The following is a 21,074-nucleotide window of genomic DNA, read 5'->3' as shown; positions in this document are numbered from 1 at the left end:
ACTTGCAACTATTGTGGAAACTCCCGTCTCTCCACGGTCCTCTCATCAATGATGTGTTGACTTTCTTCTCTCGGTGTGGTCAAACACTTGTGACGGATGGCTTATTGATCTGTGGACTTGGACATTCCTTCCCCGTCTGGAGACAAGGAGCTTTGTTTGAGCAAATTGGGTTTGTCTGAAAAGAGAGAGAGGAGGGGATGGAAACAAAAGCCCTGGATGTTTGGACTCAGAGGATGGCAAGGATCTCAGATTGGTCTCTAAGATTTTGAGAGGAGCTTGTGGTTGCGGCATCTTCCCGTCTCAGCCGGATTTGGACCTCAAGATGGAACATACTGTAGATAAACCTAGTATAGCACACTGGATAGTTTGCTCTGATTAAATATTAACAGTGAACAGATCTGGAGCAGGCAGCCAAACCAAGTGCCTGCAAATTTGGAAGAATTTGATCAGAGATTCAGACAGTTAGGTTCAGTTTAACAGCATGGCTGCTTTAAGAAACAGAAGTACTAATCCATGGGCTGTTTATGAAAAAGAGATTCCCCACAGCAGGACTTGGTGAGTTTCTTTTAGCTTCTTTCTATGTTATTGATCTTTATAAAGTTAATTAATCCACATTGACAGTGTTCATACAAATGCCTATTTTTCAGTGTTTAACCTACTACTGTATCTGTTCCTCAATTTGCAAAACTGTCATGACAACAGTACGTATCCCTCATACAATTACTGTCTCAATTCTCCATTTGTAATTGATAGTGGATACCATAGGTGAATGCAACCATGCACTAAACATGGAGGTCACCATCACCACTGGACACCAGTCCATGGTCCCACATGGTGATCACCTCAATTTCCAATTTCCTCAATTTCTCAATTATAAATCTGCAATCCTAGTGGAAAAAGATGTGTTGGCTTCAATCTTCATTCATACAGCTTGGTTCATTAGTTGAAGCTGAGTGTATGAGACTGTATTATTATTATTGTTAGTAGTAGTAATAGTAGTAGTATATTTTAAACTGCCAAATGCTGTTGCTATAGGGCCCACCTCACCTTATGATCTTAGTAAGATCAGTAACATTAAAACAAGTTATAGGTCAAGTTTGACTTCCACACACTTATTTTGACTCAGCTTCACTTTGACATAAGACTCTGACCTAAACTTTTCCATCCTCCCCATACAGCTTCACCACACACTCTTTGTTCTTTTTTTCAGCAAACTAACACACTTTTTTATTACTTTATCATTTTGTGGCCCCATTGGCAGAATGTCTGAATGATTAGCTAGGGGTGGTGGGTGGTGACGTCTGATGTAAAGGGCCGCTCATGCACGGCGTGATGGACCTGGAAGAGCGCTCACAATGCCCAGACATGTGACGCATTGTTGCAGTCTGCAGTTTCCCTGAGCAACAGAGACACACAAGAGCTGCTGGTGGTCCTCCTCTGCTAAAGTGGGGGCACTGAGGCCACTTCTCATCTTTTAAACACAACCCACAAACCTAATTTCTACCACCCCTCCCTCCCCCATCTCACACACACACACACACACTCATTAAATCCCTTATATCAATCACATGGGTTCCCAACTACTTTTTAACCCCTTGTTCCCTGACTTTAGCTGACTTTACCCTTAAATTTCCCCTTAAGCAGCTTCAAAGTTAGAAAAAAAAAATCCTGTACAACAATGTCACATATTCTATATCTGCTTGTTCCAACGCTTTCTTGAAGCCCTAGCTGCTTATATTGAATGATATTAAAATACAAGACGCCATGTTGTTATGGCTGCACCATTACATCAAATGGAAAAAATTTTGATGATTGTGCATCATTATATACACATTTCTCTGTAATTCAGCATGACACATTTGGTGTCTTTGGAAAACTGCAACCTGCATTTGTAATGATGGACCCAGTGGCGGGGGCGGCAGGGAGGAAGAGATTAAGGAATTGTGTTTTCATTTTGTCCTGTGTTTCAGCATATGCATTATGTAACCCCACATCTAGTGTGTGCATTGTTACTAGATGTTAAACTTCTCTTTCTTTATGTACTGTAAGTGTGTTGACCCGCTGCCGCCACTGGGGAGTGCTGCATTCATTCTTCAGTGAGCCTTTCACCAGAAGATAGAGAATGGATAGACCTTAAGAACTCAGTTTAAACGATGATGTATACTGGACCATCCTCCAAACATTTATTGGAATACACCAAGTTTTTTTTGGGAGATTGATCTATTGGTCAACTTATTCGTTAAGTGATGAGAGCATAGACACCAAAGTCATCCATGTGTCAGATCATTCACTCCAGTGCTTCATGCTAACATTTTAGCATACACTGTGTTGAGTGATAGTAAGTGACTAGCATTCACATAAGAAATATCTAGCATCCAAAGTAAGAAGACTGTCCATTATGTAATAAGACGTTTCTAGTCGTTTTTATTATATTGCATTAGACTTTTTAAAAAAGAACTATCATTAACTAACTATATTTCTTGTAGCCAGATTTATTTTTGGAACTATTTCATGTGATCAACCATGTATTCATCTGCCGCACAGTGATTTTTAGTGATACACAGTCTCCCACCACCTTCACTTTCTATGATAGTCCCTGATTGTTCAAAACCTTATTTTTATTTCATGTAAATTTCACCAATCTACACCAAACTGTCAGAGTTGGCCACATATCATTTAAGATTTCTTAACATTTAGCTTTAGAGCTGCCAATTTCACATTTTCTCACTTTTGAGCTAGCTAGTCACCTAGTCACTAGACATAGTGTCACTGCAAGTCTAGTTGCAAGTCTGCTGGGGATCACTTTATGAATAAGTTGACCAACAGGCCAGTCTCCCAAAAACTTAATGTATTATTTTAACTGATCATTGCTCTGGTCCACTCTGCAGCGATCCAGCCTGTGGAGTCAGTCCTGCAGAGAAACTTAGCCTGGAGCACCTGCAGCTCCTGAGAGACGCATTTACCTGTCACACCCCGTCGGACAGGGCGTCCCGTCCAAGAGCCGCTGGACTACAGACAGGAGAAAACAGACAGAATGGATGGAGTGGAAGGAACAGAGGAGCAAGTGGAGAACATGCAATGAATTTTGAGGAGTTCCAGGAGGCTCTGAGCTCTGTGATCGGGCCAGATATTGAAGCCACATGGGTGGAGAGGTTCTTCAGTGAGGTAAAGAGAAATATAGAGATGTGTTTGTGAAACTAGTGATAAAGAGGAATGACACTGCACAAGCCACACTACTGTATATACTGTATCCATGGGTATCCACCATACAGTACACTATCATATAGGGCTGGGAAGGTAGGGTTGAAATCAATGTCATGATAATCATAAGGATTTTTTTCGATATCGATATATATCACAATATGGCTCATGTATGCAAAATCACATGTTAAATAATCTAATGCATGTTCATCCCATTGAACCAAATAATAATCTTAGGTGTGATTCAAACAAAAATGTCATTTTCAAATAATATTCCTACCGTTCCTAATTTTCTCTTTCTTTTTAAATAAAATTTGCTTGTTATCATCAGTTCAGACAGTGGAATTGTGCGTGACGATATCCCAAAATCACCACATCATCACAATACTGAAAGACAATAAACGATAATATTGAATTATCGCCCAGTCCTTCTATCCTATCAGTCGAGTCCTTGTGTGAACCCACCGTGCCGGTAAAGAAAATACAGATGATGATCTCCGGCTACCGTGACTCATTCCACCTCTTCGTAACCAGGTAGATATCGACTGTGTGGGCCGGGTGGACTGGCAGCGGCTGTGCTCCTACCTGTTTCTGGAGTTCACAGAGAGAAACCGCGCCTCCAACCCCAGAGCCGCTCTGCTGGACACCGAGCTGCAGATCAGACACTGCTCTCACAACAAGGTGGGGGAGCTCATATCTCAGACGCCACCTGTCTGATTTTGGTGAAGTTTGGAGGAATGAAGCGTCTTTGCACTGTGTTTCAGTGTTTAAAAAATGACACTGATTGGCCTGATGAGGTCAAAATTTATCATACATTTCTAACTTTAAAATCCTTAACTCCCACACTGTAAGTCCAATTGACACAAAACCTGCTATAAGTACCCAGCGATCCTCACAAATATGTTTTTTGGCCTAATGAGGGCAGTATAATTAAAGGTCAAAATTTCAAACTTTGAAAGGCTATAACTGCTACACCACTGGTCTGATTTTGGGATGATGCATCCTCTTAATAATTGGCCCAAGGTGCCTGCATCATTTGTGTGAGACGACATGTTTACTTGTTCTTACCTAACACTCTCATCTTTCTGCTCTCTGTTTTGTCCAACCTTCCTTTCTTTCCTTTCCTTTTCTGTTTCTTTTTCTAAAATTAGTACTTTCATTCCTCCGATGTCTTTTGTATTGATTGTTCTTGTGTTCATTGCTCTGCAGCGAGAGCCAACGGTGCGTGTGGTTGCTGTTCCCCATCCTCCCCCACTCCGCTATATTAGTGTCAGCAAGGGGGGGCAGCTCACTGTCTGGAACAGCGGCCTACACATCCTCAAGACGCTCGGGGTGAGTGAGCTGATGCTACTTGTACATGCACTCAGAAGTATGCACAACACACACACACACAACACACACACACACTTTTTACATTTAATCCTCAGCTTGCCGGGGATCCTGCAGAGGTATGGGCTAACAAGAGGAGATTCAGAGGCTGGACAACTGATGCCGTCTACATGGGAAACGTCCACAAGGTTGCCATAGCAACCGACTGCAGGGACATCCACTTTGTCAATGTGTCCACAGCCAGTATCTTTGAGGATGTCCACCTGTTTGGTAGGCTTGGATACTACGAGTATACCTTTATATTGTTTACAGTCCCCATGAAATGAACTCCCATTTCTTTTACTTCCCGGAAAACTGTTGACCTCATGCTGCACTAGTAGGCGTAAATATTAATTTCTAATCAATAAAACCATCAGATTTTTGAACAATCCCGCCCTTCTGCACCCCTCCCATCAAATAAAACTAATTCCATTGGTTTAGACCACTGATTCTCAACCTTTTTCATATCAAGGACCCCTAATTTAGTCCACAATAGGGCCACGGACCCCCATTTGATGAGATTTTGTCTCTTGAACCCAAATCTGAGAATATTTTTATTGTTAGTTATGATTTTGTCCAGAATCCCATAACTATCTGTATTGCAGGTAGAGAGATAACAGAGAAACTATGATCAAAACAGTAATTCTCCTACATTCTATCATCGTTCTTGTAAATGAAATAATGAAGTTTAACAATTCAGCAATTTGCTGGGGGACCCCCTGGAATGCCCTCAAGGACCCCTGGTGGTCCCCGGATCCCCGGGGAACCATTGGTTTAGACTGTTGAATGATCCCTCACTGCATTATGTCCCGCCCCCAACACCCTGTTTCAACATGGCTCACTAACTGAAAATAAGTTACTTTACCAAAATGGCATTTTCAAACTTTTAATTTTCTCTGTGAATTTTTTCCTCATCTTCCCTCCAAGGGTTTCGTAATGTCCCAACTGCTCTTTGTTACTGGCACGATGTCCAGGTAAGCCTATTATTATTATTCCTTCATCCGACTGGATTCATTTTGAAAGCATTGAGTTCATCAGTTTCATCGCTGTATTTGTCCCTCCAAGTCTCCAGAGCAGCCGTCTCTGCTGCTGTGGGGAGACGACAGGGGAGGAGTCCACCTCATGCGGTTTCTGAACCCCTCTAAGGGCCTGTTTGAGAACCCCTTCAGGAAAGACAAAGGCCCGCAGAGGATCTATTTTGCCGTAGGTCTGACCTGTGTAATAACATGCACCTGTTGATTATACTGTATGTTGTACTAGTATCTCACAAATCACATCTCAACTCACACGTTTTTCTGCACTCTTCACAACAGGACCTTGGGGAACACAGCCTCCTGGTCTCTTACCGTCACATCCCCAATATCCACCAGGAGCCAATCAACAGAGTGATGCTGGAGCCCCACACTGACCTCATCATGACATCATCAGAAAGCAACACCACCTCTGTGGTCATCATGGACGTGTCGCTCAAGCAGGAGCCTTACATTTGGAAGATTGAGCAGGTACTTCGCTTCACTGTGTTGGTTTTTACCTAATCTGATGTTGTATTGTACTATGTGTTGTGGTATTGTATTTTTAGTAGTCAGTACTAGTTTATTATGTTGCTTATTCAGGTGAGATGAGACTTGGATAATGATGATGATGATGATGTAATTGTTAAGACCCCCGAATTTCAGAAACACACATGCCCACTAAGGTCTGGAATCAAGCCTTTGGTGTTTTTAGTCCCTCTATGGCCTCAAAATGAAGGATATGTAAATCATGTTATTTGTTATTATATATTTTTAAGTATGTATTTTCCTTTGTTGATTTTAGCTCAATTTTATAGACCTTTATTCCCATAAAAACAATAGTATGCAAAAGAAAATCTGTAAAAAGAGACTGTAAATAGAGTGAAGAGTAGTGATGTCATTCTGACTGGGCCATAAGTCTTTTTTGATTGGACCGAGACAGCAACACCCAGAATGTGTTTAGAGGTTGTTTTGATGGAGAAGATGGCGGTCAGACGGACATGTGCGGGTCACAGTCCTCTGGTCTGGGTGACAGTGACCCAGCAGACTGGGTCAAGGTTTGAAAGTCGACTCTCACTCCATTAGACCCTGCCTGCTCTTGTGGTAGACTCACAAAAATGGTCCGACAGCAGTGAATGTCCTCACATGGTAAATGTTACATTACATAATTTACTAATTGAATTACCCCAAGCTAAAGATTTTTATCTGCAAGACCAGATATCAGATGTGAGCCAAGTTTATTATTTTAAAAGGTTCACTCCCACCCACCATGCACTGGTAGACACAGTGTCACTGGCTGTGGAGAAAAGGGGTAATGCTGTTGTACAAAACAATATTAAACTGGGTGGTGATGTTTCCTATTAGTCACAATGGCTTTTTTTGAAAGAGCACGCTGATTTTATGCTCCAATAAACTGTCTGGCCAATTTAACAATGAAGCTGCCCTCGACAATTTCCCAGTGCAAACTAATGAGACTGAGGCTAACTTGATTTGTATTATTAGAAGGGGTCATGCTACACTTTCCGAAGCGCACACAAGTATGAAACACCAAGTTATGAAAAGGTCCTTTCTGTCTCACAAAGCATTGCATTCTCCCTTGACTCCTGCATGCCAACTTTGTCTCATTTTATCCCACTTTCTCCCCCTTCCCTCCCTTCTCGTCTGCTTCACAGGGAGCCAGATGTTTTGACTACTGCAGGCCTCTGCAGGTGGTGGTGACAGGAGGCTTCGACCGCACAGTCAGGCTGTGGACTCGATTTGTGACCTCCAGGCCTGTAGCTACTCTGCCGGGTCACCGCACCACTGTATTGGATGTTGCTATCTACCAACCCTTCGGACAGATATTCAGCTACTCCAAAGATGCTGTGAGTCTTTCAAACAAAGCTGAAAAGGAGGGGAACTGGCCTGACAATGGATCTGTGTTGAGCTACCTAATTTTAAATTGTGCTTTTATCATATTGACAACGAACCAAAACATTTTGAGTCTGTTCAGAGCTAGATGTCAGCCAAGAGATTATTTTTTATCACTATGGTGTGATGTACAGTGCCATGGCCATCAAAAGGCAAATTCAGGCCAATCAGACAGGGTTGAGACACTTCACTCCTCTTTGCCTGTTACACCTTTGTCACGGTGTAAAGAATTTGGGAGAATCGTTTTCTACAAATCATGTCTGTTCTTTATTGAGCAGTATCTAGTTAAAAATGAAGTCAAAAAGGAAGGAAAAGTTGTATTATTGTTAAAATTCTAGTTAAAAAAAGGAGTAAAAGTTGTAATATTGTGAAAATTTCACTTAAATGATACTCCTCACACTGCAACTTTTCACACAACTCCCACAATCCTCTTCTTGTATTCTGAAAGAACTACCCATCATTGCCACAACTGTGCCATGGAACTGCAGAGAACCTGTAATTGCTTGTATAATACTTGGTTATAATGGTTTGAGGTTTGCTCTTCCATCAGGAGCTGAGGGTGTGGGACATCTCCACCCATCAGTGTCTGAGGAGCGTCCACCTGCAGTTCCCCTGCCTGCAGCCGGGGCGCATCCCAGAGCACGGCAGCTTCCCCCTCCTGCTGTTGAGCCCTCTTCTTCCTGGACAGACCCAGCCTCACCTGCTGGTGGGCTGCAAAGATCACCTGGCGCTGCTGAATCTGGCCGAAAGCAAAGTGAAAAATGAAAGCGGTGCGGCCCTCTCCTGCGCTCTGTACAACCCCACCCTGAGGCAGGTGGTGACGGGACACGCTGACTCCTCTCTGTCGCTGTGGGACGTAGAGACAGGAAGGAGGCGGCTTACTGTCTCCAATGCTCACGGAGAAGAAGAGCTCACCTGCATGGCGTTAGACTCCTCCCACAGAAGGCTGATCACCGGGGCCCGCAACGGCACCGTCAAGGTGTGGAGCCTACTGAGCGGCCTCAACCTGCACAAGCTGGAGCCCGTCACCCGCTCTGAAGTCACGGGGGTTGTCTGTCTCCATGGCAACCAGCTCCTGGCCATGGGGTGGAGCCGGCGGATAGCTCAGTATGACATCACAGGTGCCAAGGTAAAATCAGAGATACTTAATTACAGTAAAGTCCCCATGAAATGAACTCCCATCACGTTTACTTACTGGAAAACGGAGTATCTTTCATGGTGACCTCATGCTGCACTATTAGGCGTAAATATACATTTCTAACCAATGAAACGATCAGATTTTTGAACAGTCCCGCCCCTCCACACTCCTCACATCACATAAAACTGCCTTTCTCTCCTGACTCATATTCCATTGGTTTAGACTTTTGAATGATCTCTCACTGCATTATGTCCCACCCCTCACGGCATTATGTGTTTTCATTTCCGGCAGCAGCGACAGCAGTTGGTTTGGAATAAATAGAAGAAGAAATGGGTAGACGCCACATAGTCCTGGTGACACCGTTTGATTGACAGGCGATCTCTGGGAAATGCAGAGCAGAAACACCACAGCATTTTAGCACCAAAGATGGCGCCAAAATGAATAAAAAAAATTTAAAAAAACTAGGAATTTGAGGATTACCACTTTATTATGTAAAGATGTTGAACTCTGTAGTGAAAAAAAAACTGGTCCTACATCCAGGGTCTCAAACCTCACACATTCACTTTTCCACACAAGCTCTTCCCCAGATGTTGAATGTGGGCAGATGAGTCTGTCCCACACACACGGCTGTCACCATAGCGACTAATCTGGTGCAGACTTCAAACACAGTGTTTTTCTTAAAAACTGTCACAAAAACATAATTCTAGCTTAGAATGCTGACAACACTTTAGGCTTATGAAGAATTAGGCTCAAATTAGTCTCAGATGTTGTGAACAAAATATTACCTGCAGTATTGGCCAATATCTCTCAACCTTCCTCATTATATCCAATAGATTGAGAGCTGAATCTGTGAGTGAGACATCTCGCCTCTTCCTCTCTCGGGTAAAAGGTTCTTTTAGATTGTAGATAGATAAACTCATGTCCACCCACACATTTATACACACTGACACATACTGTAGGTCTCAAGAATTGAGGAAAAACTACTTGCCAATATAAACACATGAACTGCAATGTGAGACAAAAGTCTGGGTTTGCAGACGTGCACATGTTCACGCCTCAAACTCTAGTGTTACCTTTCACCTCAACCTTTAAACACCATCTGCTCTGTGGTGAGACTCATTCCTAGAAGACTACAGTAGCAACTTTCAGTATTTATGCTCGTCCAGCGAATTCTGAACCCTTTTTTCCAGTTATAATGTTTCTTGTTGCAAGGTCTCCCAGTGTCGGCAGAGCCAGGTGGGGTTTTGAGAAAACATCTTTGGTCCGCATAAATATGGGAGGAATGGTTTTTGGAGTAAACGATATCAGTGAATGACGTAAAATGTGAAAAGATGGATTTACTCGTGTGACTAGTGAGATCAAAGAAGTAGGAGCCATGCAAGACATCTCACTCCCTCCTGAAGTCCATCAAGCTGTATTATCACTTTGTATCTGACTTGACATCTGACTTGAGACAATGGTAAAACAACAATAAGATAGAACAGATAAAATAGACATTTATTGAAACAAACAACCTTCGCATAACCCACATAGTTCTTCAAAGACTTATTTTGAAATTTAGTTCTAAAACCCTAAAACCTGATGGCAAAAGAGTGCTGATTCAACAACAATAGTAGCTGTCCTTGAGCATTTAGTATCTGCTGTATGTAACAATCTAAACTGTTTGGACTAACCCAACTGAACAGAATGCAATACATCATCAATAAGTGTGAGCTGTCTGCTCTATGTGATATTTACAAATTTGATTCCCCTTCAGGCATTTATCCTGCATCTATTCTGCGTTAAAGCTGTCTGGATAACAATGAAGTTGAACTTGCCTGAAAAAGAAACACAGTCAAACATGGCACCGCATATAAATGTCTGTATACTCGCTGTGGCTTTGTATTGTTGGATTATTTAAACTCAGCGCCAGTAGGGGAGCATGAAGATGAAAGAGGTAACCTTAACCTAGGGAAACTGGAAATAGCGGTGACAAAAACAGGAACAAACAACAGCTGCAGTGAAAGTGACGAAAAGTGACAAAGGCTGCTGAGGGAATATGAGGCTTTATAAACCCTGTTTGGTCATTCATAAAAGGTGCAGATCTCCGGTAACAAGCTCAGCAAGCCGAGCCTCCAAACGATTCATTTTGAAGAGTTGACCATGAGATGTAAGCAAAGGCAATAAACTGGAAAAGGAAACAGAGAAGCTTTCCCACAAGGCAACACAACCCATTAGGTGACAATTACAGACATTCACACAGTGTGATGTTCGAAGAATTCAGTTAGTTTTGGGACTGGATCCGGAATTCATGAAATTCAACCTTAATACTGCAAACAATTGTTTCTTTAATGTTAATGAGTATAATCAAATAAGTATACAGCGACATAAAACTTGTGTTTTTCAACCAACTAGTTACCAGGTCCTTCCATGTAGTTTCAAAAAGCTGGTAGGAGGGCAAAACTTGATTTTTAAAAACAGTTTCTCTTGGGGATGGAGCCAAAGTGCAGCAGTAGCTAAGAAAGCATTCAATAAAAAGTAAGACTCGTAGTAAGGCACAATGGCTTCATCTGTGTGTGTATATATATAGGATGTGTATGTGAGGGCGGACATGTCGTGGAAGTCCGGCGGTGTCCACAGCTCAGACATCCTGGCGGTGTGTCAGTGTCCGGCCCTGGGGGTCGTTGCCACGGCGAGCCACGATGGAGAGGTCATCATCTGGAGGCTGGAGACACAAGGACCGCTGCTCCGCCTACAGAGAGACACACAGCCAGGGTGAGAGGATGCAGCTATGAGTGTGAGTGTGTGTGTGTGTGAGTGTGTGTGTGTGTGTGTGTGTGTGTGTGTGTTTTCTTGCTGAAACTGGATGATGAGAAAATACAGCCCTCTAGTTTCTGAGGTATCATTACTGTATTATCGTCTCTATATAAACTCATTTTTAAGTGCTTAAATACTGAGTTCAGTGATCTTGAGTCACAATAAAATGGAAGAGAGGACTATTGTTTCCCTCCTTTCGTTTGGTCATTCATTCATTCATTCATCACACCAGATAGAGACCAGATTTGATTAAATTTGGAGGCATGATGTATCTCGCTACCATGTTCCATGTGGCCAAATGGGGGCGCTGTAGTGATCATTTGTTCGTCCATGTGTCATGTGCAATTTTCCATTGCATTTTGGAAGTTTAGAAATGTAACATTTTGGTGACATACAGTACTGTGCAAAAGTCTTAGGCACCCTAGATTTTTTATGTAAATTTCTTAGAAGTCTTAGATGTTTATTGCATTAGTGTGTCAGTAGACTGCTGTTTATTGTACATTTTTGAAATTCAGAAACTTTTCATTTAATTAGTTTTGAAAGCATCTTCACTTTATGGATATCTTTGACATATGCCTAAGACTTTTGCACAGTACTGTATTTGTTCCTGATTGGCCGTGAGGTGAACTGCATCATTCGTGGCGGGACGACATGCTTACTGTTGTTTGCTTTGTGTTTTTTTCCTGCTCTGTGTGCGTCCAGGGCGGCGCCCCCTGTGGACAGCCTGCTGTTCCTGCAGCACAGAGCTGCGAACAGGCAGCTGAGGAACCGAGCTGTCCTGGTCTCATCACAGGCTGGCGGCCTCTGCTTCTGGAGCATCACTGGGCACACACACACTTATGGTGAGAGGGACTGGGAGAGAGAGTGACAGAAGAGATGGATGGATGGATTGAGGGATGGAGTATCTTGGAAAAACAGGATGAAAAAGACACTTAAAACTAAAATACCACGCTTAACACCTTAAAATGGAACTCTTACAGTACGAGGGATCTTAGTAGTACAAAATACGGTTCTAACCAAGTGACGACCAGCTGTCATTTCTCATTATCCCTCTGCAGGATGGATTTATGAACAGCTAGAGCTCTGACAGTTAGGTTGAACTGTCGACTTGGCCTTACGCCTGTACCATTCCTGGCAGCCCACAGCTATGTCTCTTTCCAGATCCCATCTGTGTTTAGTGGTGAGGGATTCATGCACTGCAGCCACTGCATATATATGTGTGTGTGTGTGTGTGAGAGAGAGAGAGAGGGAGAGAGAGAGAGAGAGAGAGAGCGAGTGTGCATTTGTGTGTGTACATGTCTGTATATGTGTACATGCATTTTTCTTGCTGAGAGGAATGCGAGGGTGTGACATAACAGCAAGATGTGTGACATAACAGAATCCATTAAAGGGCTGCAATTTCTCTCAAAATTGCATGAAAGTCTTTTTGAAACATTTCTACTGTGTTTTCTTGCTATTGCTTCAACTTCTGAATGTAAATAGACTGGCTTGCATGCAATATTTGAGTAAAAACAGTTTCACTACCTCTGGACCTCTTCTAGTATTGCTAACAAAAACCTACATGTCAACTAGATTTTGCAACATACAAGTCTCTAGCTGGTTTCCATGTGTTAGGATCTGTGCATCGATACAATTCTGTTTCCTCTTCCTTATCCCAGGCCAGTTCTATGCCCCAGACCAGCCAGGTGAGCGTGTGCTGGACCTGAGCTCAGACCAGTCTAATAACTCCATCCTGGTCTCAGGAGACACAACAGGCCGGCTTCAGATCTGGGATATCTCAGACTACGCACTGGACAGCACACAGGAGGTGAGAAGGTGTGTGTGTGCGTTTGTGCGTATACGAAGGAAGAAAGTGTGTGTATCCTCATTCATTCTGAACATTCTCTCTCCGTGCAGCCAGTGTGTGAGCGGCCTCCTCTCCTGCGGTGCTGGAAGGCCCATAAGGGGGCGCTGGTGAGTGTGGAGGTCCTAGACTTCGCTGACAGACTCTTCCTCCTCACTGCCTCAGCTGACGGCTCTGCTGGACTGTGGACAGAGAACGGGGATCGAGTCGGTTCCTTTGGACAGGACGAGCGGTGGAGCATCACTGATCCAGCTACTTACCAGCGGTGGGGCTCATGAGACGGTTTCTGCTAAACCGGTATAGCTCAAGGATTAGAGAAATAACACAAACTGCGTGTAGTTTGTGTTTATTCTGACTTGTGGTGGTCCAACAACGCTTCAGAGCCTACGATCGACCCCGATGATGGATGCAACTGCTCTCCACACTGCAAAAAATCCCCATCTTAACAAGTCATTTAGTGTATTATTGAGTCCTAAAATTGTAATTTTCTTAAAATAAGTGAAAAAAATCTGCCAGTGGCGTTAGATGATCAACTTGCAAATCAACTTGTTTCAAGAGTTTTGCAGAATCAAGTGTCATTTTCCTGATAGCAGTGCAGTGATCTGCCTTTTTCTGACTTGTTTCCAGATGCTGACACTCATTTCTAGGAAATTCCTGAAACAAGTGAAGCCTCACTGGAAACAAGTGGAGTTATATCACCTCACTGGCAGAATTTTTCTCTTGGTTTAATAAGAATAAGATTTAAAGGCTGAATATGAGACTAAATGGCTTGTTAAGATGGAGTTTTTTTTGCAGTGCAAGCATTGTTTTTCCCTGACGTTTAGTCCTTCAGGTAAAAGTTGTAGAGAACTGGAAAACTGGCTGTAATCAACTTCTCATGGTACTGTGAGGCACATCAGATAAAATAGTCCACCAAATTTAGATGATGAGGTGCATAAACATGGCAGCCTTTCTGGAAATATGACTTTCGGTTCTCCCTGCACATACTATTGTGTACTTAGCATTTAAAGGCTGCCAAGAACAGATATAGCTGCATTGTGGGACAGGTACAAAAAAGTAATGATGTCAAAACAGTAAGCCTCAAATTTGAAGCACCTGGTCCATTGCAGAAAATGTAGGCTACTCCAGAAGAAACTCCCTCAACTTCTTGGATGACTGCTGCTTCTAAAATGGCATCAGAAACTTCCCTCGCTGTTTTCACAGAGGCTTGAGTCTTTTATAGAAACCTTAGCATGGTTATAGATCATAAACTCTGGCTTGGCCCCGGCTGTCGCTGTGGGCTTGACTGTATTTCTGTTACACATTGGGTAAATTGGAGCGTAAAGGAAAGAGCTGCCTGAAGTGATTGAGTTTGAGAGGGAGAGAAAAATGGAGAGTGAAAAGTGAGAGTCAGCACATGCTCAGACGCATAAATGCAGGTTTATGCATATGAGGCTCAGCGAGGAGCAGAATGGCAAAATCATTATATACTTCCCTAAACTTTTTATGAAGGCTTAACTGTTGTCAAGACATGCTGTTGATGGGTTATTGTGGCTCTAAATTAAGCTGTGCCACATGGATGATTGTTTTGAAATGCAAATTATTGGTTATAGAGAGTGATTGAGTGTGTGTATGTCTGATTTTGTGTATGTGTGTTTTGAGAAAGAGAGTGAGAGTGGATAAAAAAGTCAATTATACTGATGGTTTGTATCCTTGTGTGTTAACTGGATGTGGATGTGGTCAATTCATCTGACAAAACCTCTCAACAAACACACACACACACATGCACACACTCACAAACACATATACGCACAGACACAGACATGCACATGACCATACACACACACACACACGCATACATAGACACACAAGCACACACACACGTGCAAAAAAGGGCTGCATGACATGGGGAAAATCATTTTGCTATCATTTCAGTTAATATTGTTATTGCAGTTTGAATTGTAATATGATAAACATTTGAGTTAACATCTCTTGTTTCCTTTTACTAGGCTAAAATCACAGATTTGCTGTTCTACTATATAGACCAGTGAATTAATATAGTAGTATCATAACAACTAAAACCAATTAGGCAATTTTTAAAAGTTTATTTAGTGTAACTGGCTGGAGCATTCACTGTAAAATAGGCATCACATGTCACACGTCGCATGACATGAACAATTAAAAATAAATAACAAAAAATGAATTTCCATAGCTCTGAATGTTTTCAACAGCAATGCCTCTGCCAAATACAGTATTTATAATTGTGGACCCCAGGAAGCCTAGCAGCGCACGAGGCAGGTAATGGGGATCCTCATAAAAAATAAATTTATGAGTAATTACGATTTATAAAGCACGTTTGAAAACAAAATTGCCTGTGCTGTTTAACAAGGCATTATCGAGTGCTGAATCTGAGCTTGGGTTGCAGTTTTACTGGTTTCTTGGGACTTGGCTGCTATGCGTTCTTCAGACTGTTCTCCGTGGCGTTGTTTGAGCTGTTGGAACAAGTTGGCTGTGTTGGCTCAGGTTGCCAACATTTTTTGCTCAGTACCTGAGTTTGTAATACATCTGCTCTCCAGAATACTGCCTGGTGTTTACGTCTTATTCAGAACCAAACCTCATTCACTCTAACTGTTTTACCATCAGTCCCCTCCTCACTGTCATTCATTTTGTCTAGTTGGTTTCTTCTCTCCTCTGATCTTCTCGCTATCTGCCTATCACTGCCTCTCTGGCCTCTGATTGGTTAACAAATGATAAGGAGCCCTCTAATTGGCTAACAAGTGCATGTGCCTTTCCCAATTTAAAGTGCAGAGTGGGATTCTGTGTTCAATTTCTTTTTAGAGTGTAAAAGTGAATATTTATTAAAAAAAAAAACTGCACCCTCATGCGGTTTAAAATATTGCACATGTTCAAATTGCAATTGCTATTTTAAATTGATTATTCATGCAGCCCTAAAACACACACACGCACACACACGCTCACACTCACACACACACGCACACACACACATAGGCATTCCAGACGTGAGGAGCACACAGAGTACCCATGTGTGAGCCAGCTACACCACAGAGATGGAGAACAGTTATACAATTCTGTACTAAATCATATCTAACACAACAAACATCCTCACAGATAGGCAGCTGTAGGACAAAATATCGTCCAAAGACCCAATGTCTGTCTATTTTTTTTGGGTCCGTGACATGAAAACATTTGGGGAACCCTTATCTAAAGTCAATAGCTTTGTGTTTGCACAAATGAATCCCTTCAGCAAAGAGCAATATCTTTCGGCCCTGACGCCCTAGGGAGAAACAGAGCGACCTGACAGAAGACACGGAGGAGGAGGAGGAGGAGGAGGAGGAGAGGACTGACGCTGACCGGTCGGGACCCAGCGGGGTCAAAGGTCACACATCCAACCCCGCCTACAGGGGTCAAACTTCACAGGAGAAATGTCATTCTGAAGGTAACCATTCACTACAAACAGGTGCTTTTGAGGTGCTGAACTCTCTCTCTCTCTCTCTCTCTCTCTCTCTCTCTCTCTCTTCTCTCTCTCTCACACACACACACACACACACACATAAACGCCCTCTCCCTGACCTAAGCCTGCTCCAGTCACATTTGGCTGTGCACGGGGAATGTCCCTCCCAGTAATTACCACTCTCTTCAAAATTCTTCTGCGTGTGCATGCGTGTGTGTATGCAGGTGCACACATACACACACTGTCCGTGCATACGTGTGCGACTGCGTGTGCCGAGATGCAGCAGAAGATATTGGATTCACGAAAAAAGGGGTTAAACCTACGGGTCAGGCTGGCTCTCCAAGCCAATAAAACCTGATACTCTGATTCAATCGTGGCCAACTTCACCACGTTATGAAGAGAGGAGTCGGAGCATTCTTCACATTCTAGTCCTCTGAAGTCTGGAGCTCGACTTGGGAACATTTGGGCAATGTTCTGCTCCAGAGACACAGGCCAGGATTTTTAAGTGCAGAAATGCTGGATGTTACGTGTGTGTGTATGTGTGTGTGTGTGTGTGTGTGTGTGTGTGTGTGTGTGCGTGTGTGTGTATCTGCAAGACATTTCCTGCACTTTCCTTTCACTGTCTGCCCATTACTCAGAACTTGCCAAAATAAGCGATTAGCTGTGCTTTCTCTGCAACCACACCCAAGCGCACACACACACACGTACACGTACACACACACACACACACACACACAAAAGTTAACTCATAAAATTGTCTGCTGTCATCCGCTGTATAGCTTCAGCACCACCACAAAGCCAGACTGAGTCTACCAGCACACTAGAGAGTGACCATGAGCCTAAGCAACCCACGGTAACTCACAAACACACATACACAAACAAACTGATGAGTGCAAACACTGTGGTCTGTGGAACCACACATACACACACACACACACACACACCACATACACAAACACATTTGTCCATCCGCTTCTCTGTCCATCTCACCTCCATGACTTCTTCTTTTCCTCCCTTCATGCATGCATATCTCTCATATTCCATCCCTCCCTCCATGTGTGTGTCAGAGTTTGTGTGAGGACTTCTGCAGTAAGGTGGCTTTGTGTCATGAGAGGAGACGTTTGTGTGGAGACGTCAACCTCAACAAGCTGTTCCTTGCTGATGGAGTGTGTACTCCCCATCAGGCTCTGGTCCTGCAGGTGAGTCTTAACCACCAACCGCTGAATGTTCACTACAAACTTTTTGACGATAACCGTTCAGTTGCTGCACAGGTGAGTGCAGCAGCGGAGCGTTTATTTACCCATTTAATCATTTTCATTTATTGCTTCGCTTCTCTGTTTTATCGCTGTGCAAATGAGCTAATCAGAATTAAAAACTGAGATGGTCACAAGGGCGATTTTATGTCCTGTCCATGATGAGACGAGTAAGAAGAGTTCTGGTTAAATTGACAATATTTTGTACCAGCGAATCAAACTATATCAATTTCAATCTGTTTATGTGAAAATCCAACAACACAGATTTGCCCATTTTGTGTATGATACAAACTTTATCCACCTGTAAACTGCAAACATCTGTAAAACTGTCAATGGTCAACATATCACAAATTCATTCACAAGCCAATAGGAACTTGGCATTAGCACATTCAGGACGTTATATGTTCAACCCTGCCGGTCCCGCCGATGGGGTCACCATTACAAACTCAAGTTGCGCGGCCAAGCTTTGTTCAAACCCACAGAACTTTATTTTCAATTCTAGTCAAGATCCCAAGGTTTTTCAAAGATACCAAATACCAATATGCTAAATTACAGGGAAATGTGTATAAAATGATGCACAAGACATCTAGATGTTTTTCACTTGATGTAATGGTGCAGCCATAAAAAAAACATGCCGCCTTGGGTTTGAATATTTCACTCAGTTTAAGCAGCTGTAGCTTCAGTGAAGCGTTGGAACGAGCAGATACAGAATATGTTTGTGACGTTGTCGTGCAGTATGGAAAAAAGCTACTTCAGGGGGAATTTTAAAGGGAGATCAGGGTGCAACGGATTAATCTTCAGAATGTTTTTGCTATTTCGTGCCGCAGTGACTCAGTTTCCCCTGAAGGATCAATAAAGTCCATCTCATCAACTCTCCACCCACAAGTACCTAGCGTTTAGCCTTTGGCCTTGGTGGTGCGCTCTACCTCATCTTCATGCATTATGTAAATCCTGTGTAGTGGAACCGTCTTGTGGTTGTGTAGGTTTGTGAACATCCAGTAGCGGCTGGTATAATAACACCGGTCAGTAAACAGGACTATAAAAGGCACGATCGATGCCGGAGGAATGTGACAGCACGGTTCCACATCCTCGGGACCCGGCCGGCGCTGTGGCTGCAGCCTTCCACCGCCGGGCCGAAAGTTGTCCAAAAAAGCGTGATGGATGGGAACGGATAATGAGAGACGGATGAAAGGAGGAGGAGAGGAATATTGCCGTTCTATTTCAGACACATCTGAGGGAGAAAAAAAAAAAATCCTTATTTCTTTTCATTTCTCTGGTGCATGCATGTCGTTCCCACTTCCTCTCTTTCTTTCTTTTTTTGTTCTTGATTGCTCAGGCTTTCTTTCTTGATCTCTCCCTCTGTCGATCTGTCATTTTTCTCTCTCTCTCTCTCTCTCTCTGTCTCTCACTCTCCCTTCTCTCAACTGCCGTCTCTTTCTTTATGTCGTGTGTTTGTCACCACAATGTGCGTTTGTGGCCCAGACATGGAAGTAAGAGGCTTTACTGTAGCTGCCAATTCATCTGGAATGACCGTGGAAGGGAGGACAGAAACAAACTTTATAAGACTGAGAAGAATTTGGTGAGATGAATAGATGGAAAGGAGAGAGAGAGAGAGAGAGAGGCCTTCAGAGGAAGAATGTCAGAAATGCCTTGATGACGCTGCTCCATCAGCTCGGCTTTATATTTGTGAGAAATGCTTTTCTGAGTGTGAAAGTCTGTTCTTCATTTTCCTCTTCGCTCTCTCTCTCTCTCTCTCCTTTCCTCACCTGTACTCCCTCACCAGGAGATGAACCTACCTGAGGATTTACCCACAAGCCCCTGGATTTGGTATCAGAGTTTGACCGGCGGCTCCCTGCAGCTGTCCGTTAGCGAAAGGAAGAGTGAGTCACATGACCAGTCAGACAAAGATGGAGATACAGACATAAACACCTCTGCTTTTCCCTTGTCTTCTTCTTCCTTTATGAATTGGTCTCAACCTCCCTTTTAATGCTTACATTTCCCTTTATACTGTTGGTTTTTTTTATTTACTCACTTTGAAAATATGTAAATATAAGTTTAATAAAGATCTAATTTTCATTCAACTTTCATGTCAACTTATATATATATATACAGTATATGTTTTTGGAGTTTCAAGATGTATTAGGCTTGATTGCATTGAGCTGCTGCAGCAAGACATTACTACTGTTCACACTCCACTTCAGATAATCTGAACATATGGGTGAAAATGTCCAGTCAATACTCTGCTGGCAGGCTTTCTCCTTCAATAGAGCTGATGATAAATCCCAGACTAGACTCTAGACTCTTCTGACTGATTCTCGTCATGCCTTTGCCCTCTTTTTTCTGTACTGCATTTAGTATTTTCTGTTTCTATTTTCTATTGTCTTTATCTGTTTTTCTCATCCTATCTCTCATTTGCTCCTCACACAACGGGAGGGTCACATTTCCACATTTCTTGGAGTTGTTCCACCTCTTGTTTTTACCATCTCTTGTTTTCTAATCATTTTCATCTGTGTTTGTTCCCTTTGTAACATGCAAAGCGCTTGACTTGACTTGACTATCTCTCTGATTGCTTACTCCTCCTCGGCCTTGTTTCCAGGCTTTGGCTGACAAACTCCCTCCGCTTCTGGTAACGATAGAGGCTCAAATCAGATCTGATTATTGTAGTTCTTCTATCATCAGGATGAAATGTCTCAATATGTGTGACCTGTGAGTCAACCAATCCCACCCAGCTCTGTCCGGAAGAAACGGAGGGAGTCGGTTAGAGGCCTGATGGCGATGACATTATCCCATATCTGAGCTACCTCGCCCATTTGTCTCGGTACAAGCCGTGGTACCTATCACCACGGCTCTGCTGAATCACATAAATCAGTGACGCACGACCCGAGGCCCTGTTTTTGTCATGTTTTTTTTTCCCTTATTCAATTTCGTAAATTGTTTGCATGTGTTTGTCCTCTGGTCCCTGAAAACTGGGTTATTTTAAGCGCAGTCCTGGATATTTTAGGGGGGGGAGGAAGTGAGCGCAGAGTTCATTCTCGAGAAGCAGAGCCCAGTTTGTTTCTCGGGGATAAATACAAACAGACACAGCTGGGGTGAGCATCGGAGC

The 21,074-nt window shown here is 42.9% G+C and overlaps 1 protein-coding gene across 1 annotated transcript; it reads left to right on the top strand.

Annotated features, from left to right (window-relative positions):
• The first annotated feature begins 1,332 nt into the window (after window positions 1–1,332).
• LOC139666889 (cilia- and flagella-associated protein 337) lies at window positions 1,333–19,146 on the top strand. The gene is made up of 18 exons (XM_071546231.1): window positions 1,333–1,367; window positions 2,889–3,165; window positions 3,736–3,882; window positions 4,411–4,533; window positions 4,629–4,800; window positions 5,497–5,543; window positions 5,635–5,772; window positions 5,883–6,071; window positions 7,253–7,444; window positions 8,041–8,619; window positions 11,198–11,382; window positions 12,127–12,266; window positions 13,083–13,231; window positions 13,321–13,532; window positions 16,546–16,703; window positions 17,498–17,571; window positions 17,786–17,917; window positions 18,955–19,146. Exons 1-18 carry the CDS (start codon window positions 1,333–1,335, stop codon window positions 19,144–19,146), a joined length of 3,141 nt encoding a protein of 1,046 aa, XP_071402332.1.
• The last annotated feature ends 1,928 nt before the right edge of the window (window positions 19,147–21,074 follow it).

The sequence above is a fragment of the Centroberyx affinis genome, unplaced genomic scaffold (genome assembly GCF_046629955.1).
Source record: "Centroberyx affinis isolate AG114_WGS23_722 - 3 ecotype Tasmania unplaced genomic scaffold, CSIRO-AGI_Caff_v1 ptg005190l_1, whole genome shotgun sequence".
NCBI classification, from domain to species: Eukaryota; Metazoa; Chordata; class Actinopteri; order Beryciformes; family Berycidae; genus Centroberyx; species Centroberyx affinis.
The sequence above is the reverse complement of the archived record's forward strand: the minus strand, read 5'-3'. Positions and strand labels throughout refer to the sequence as shown.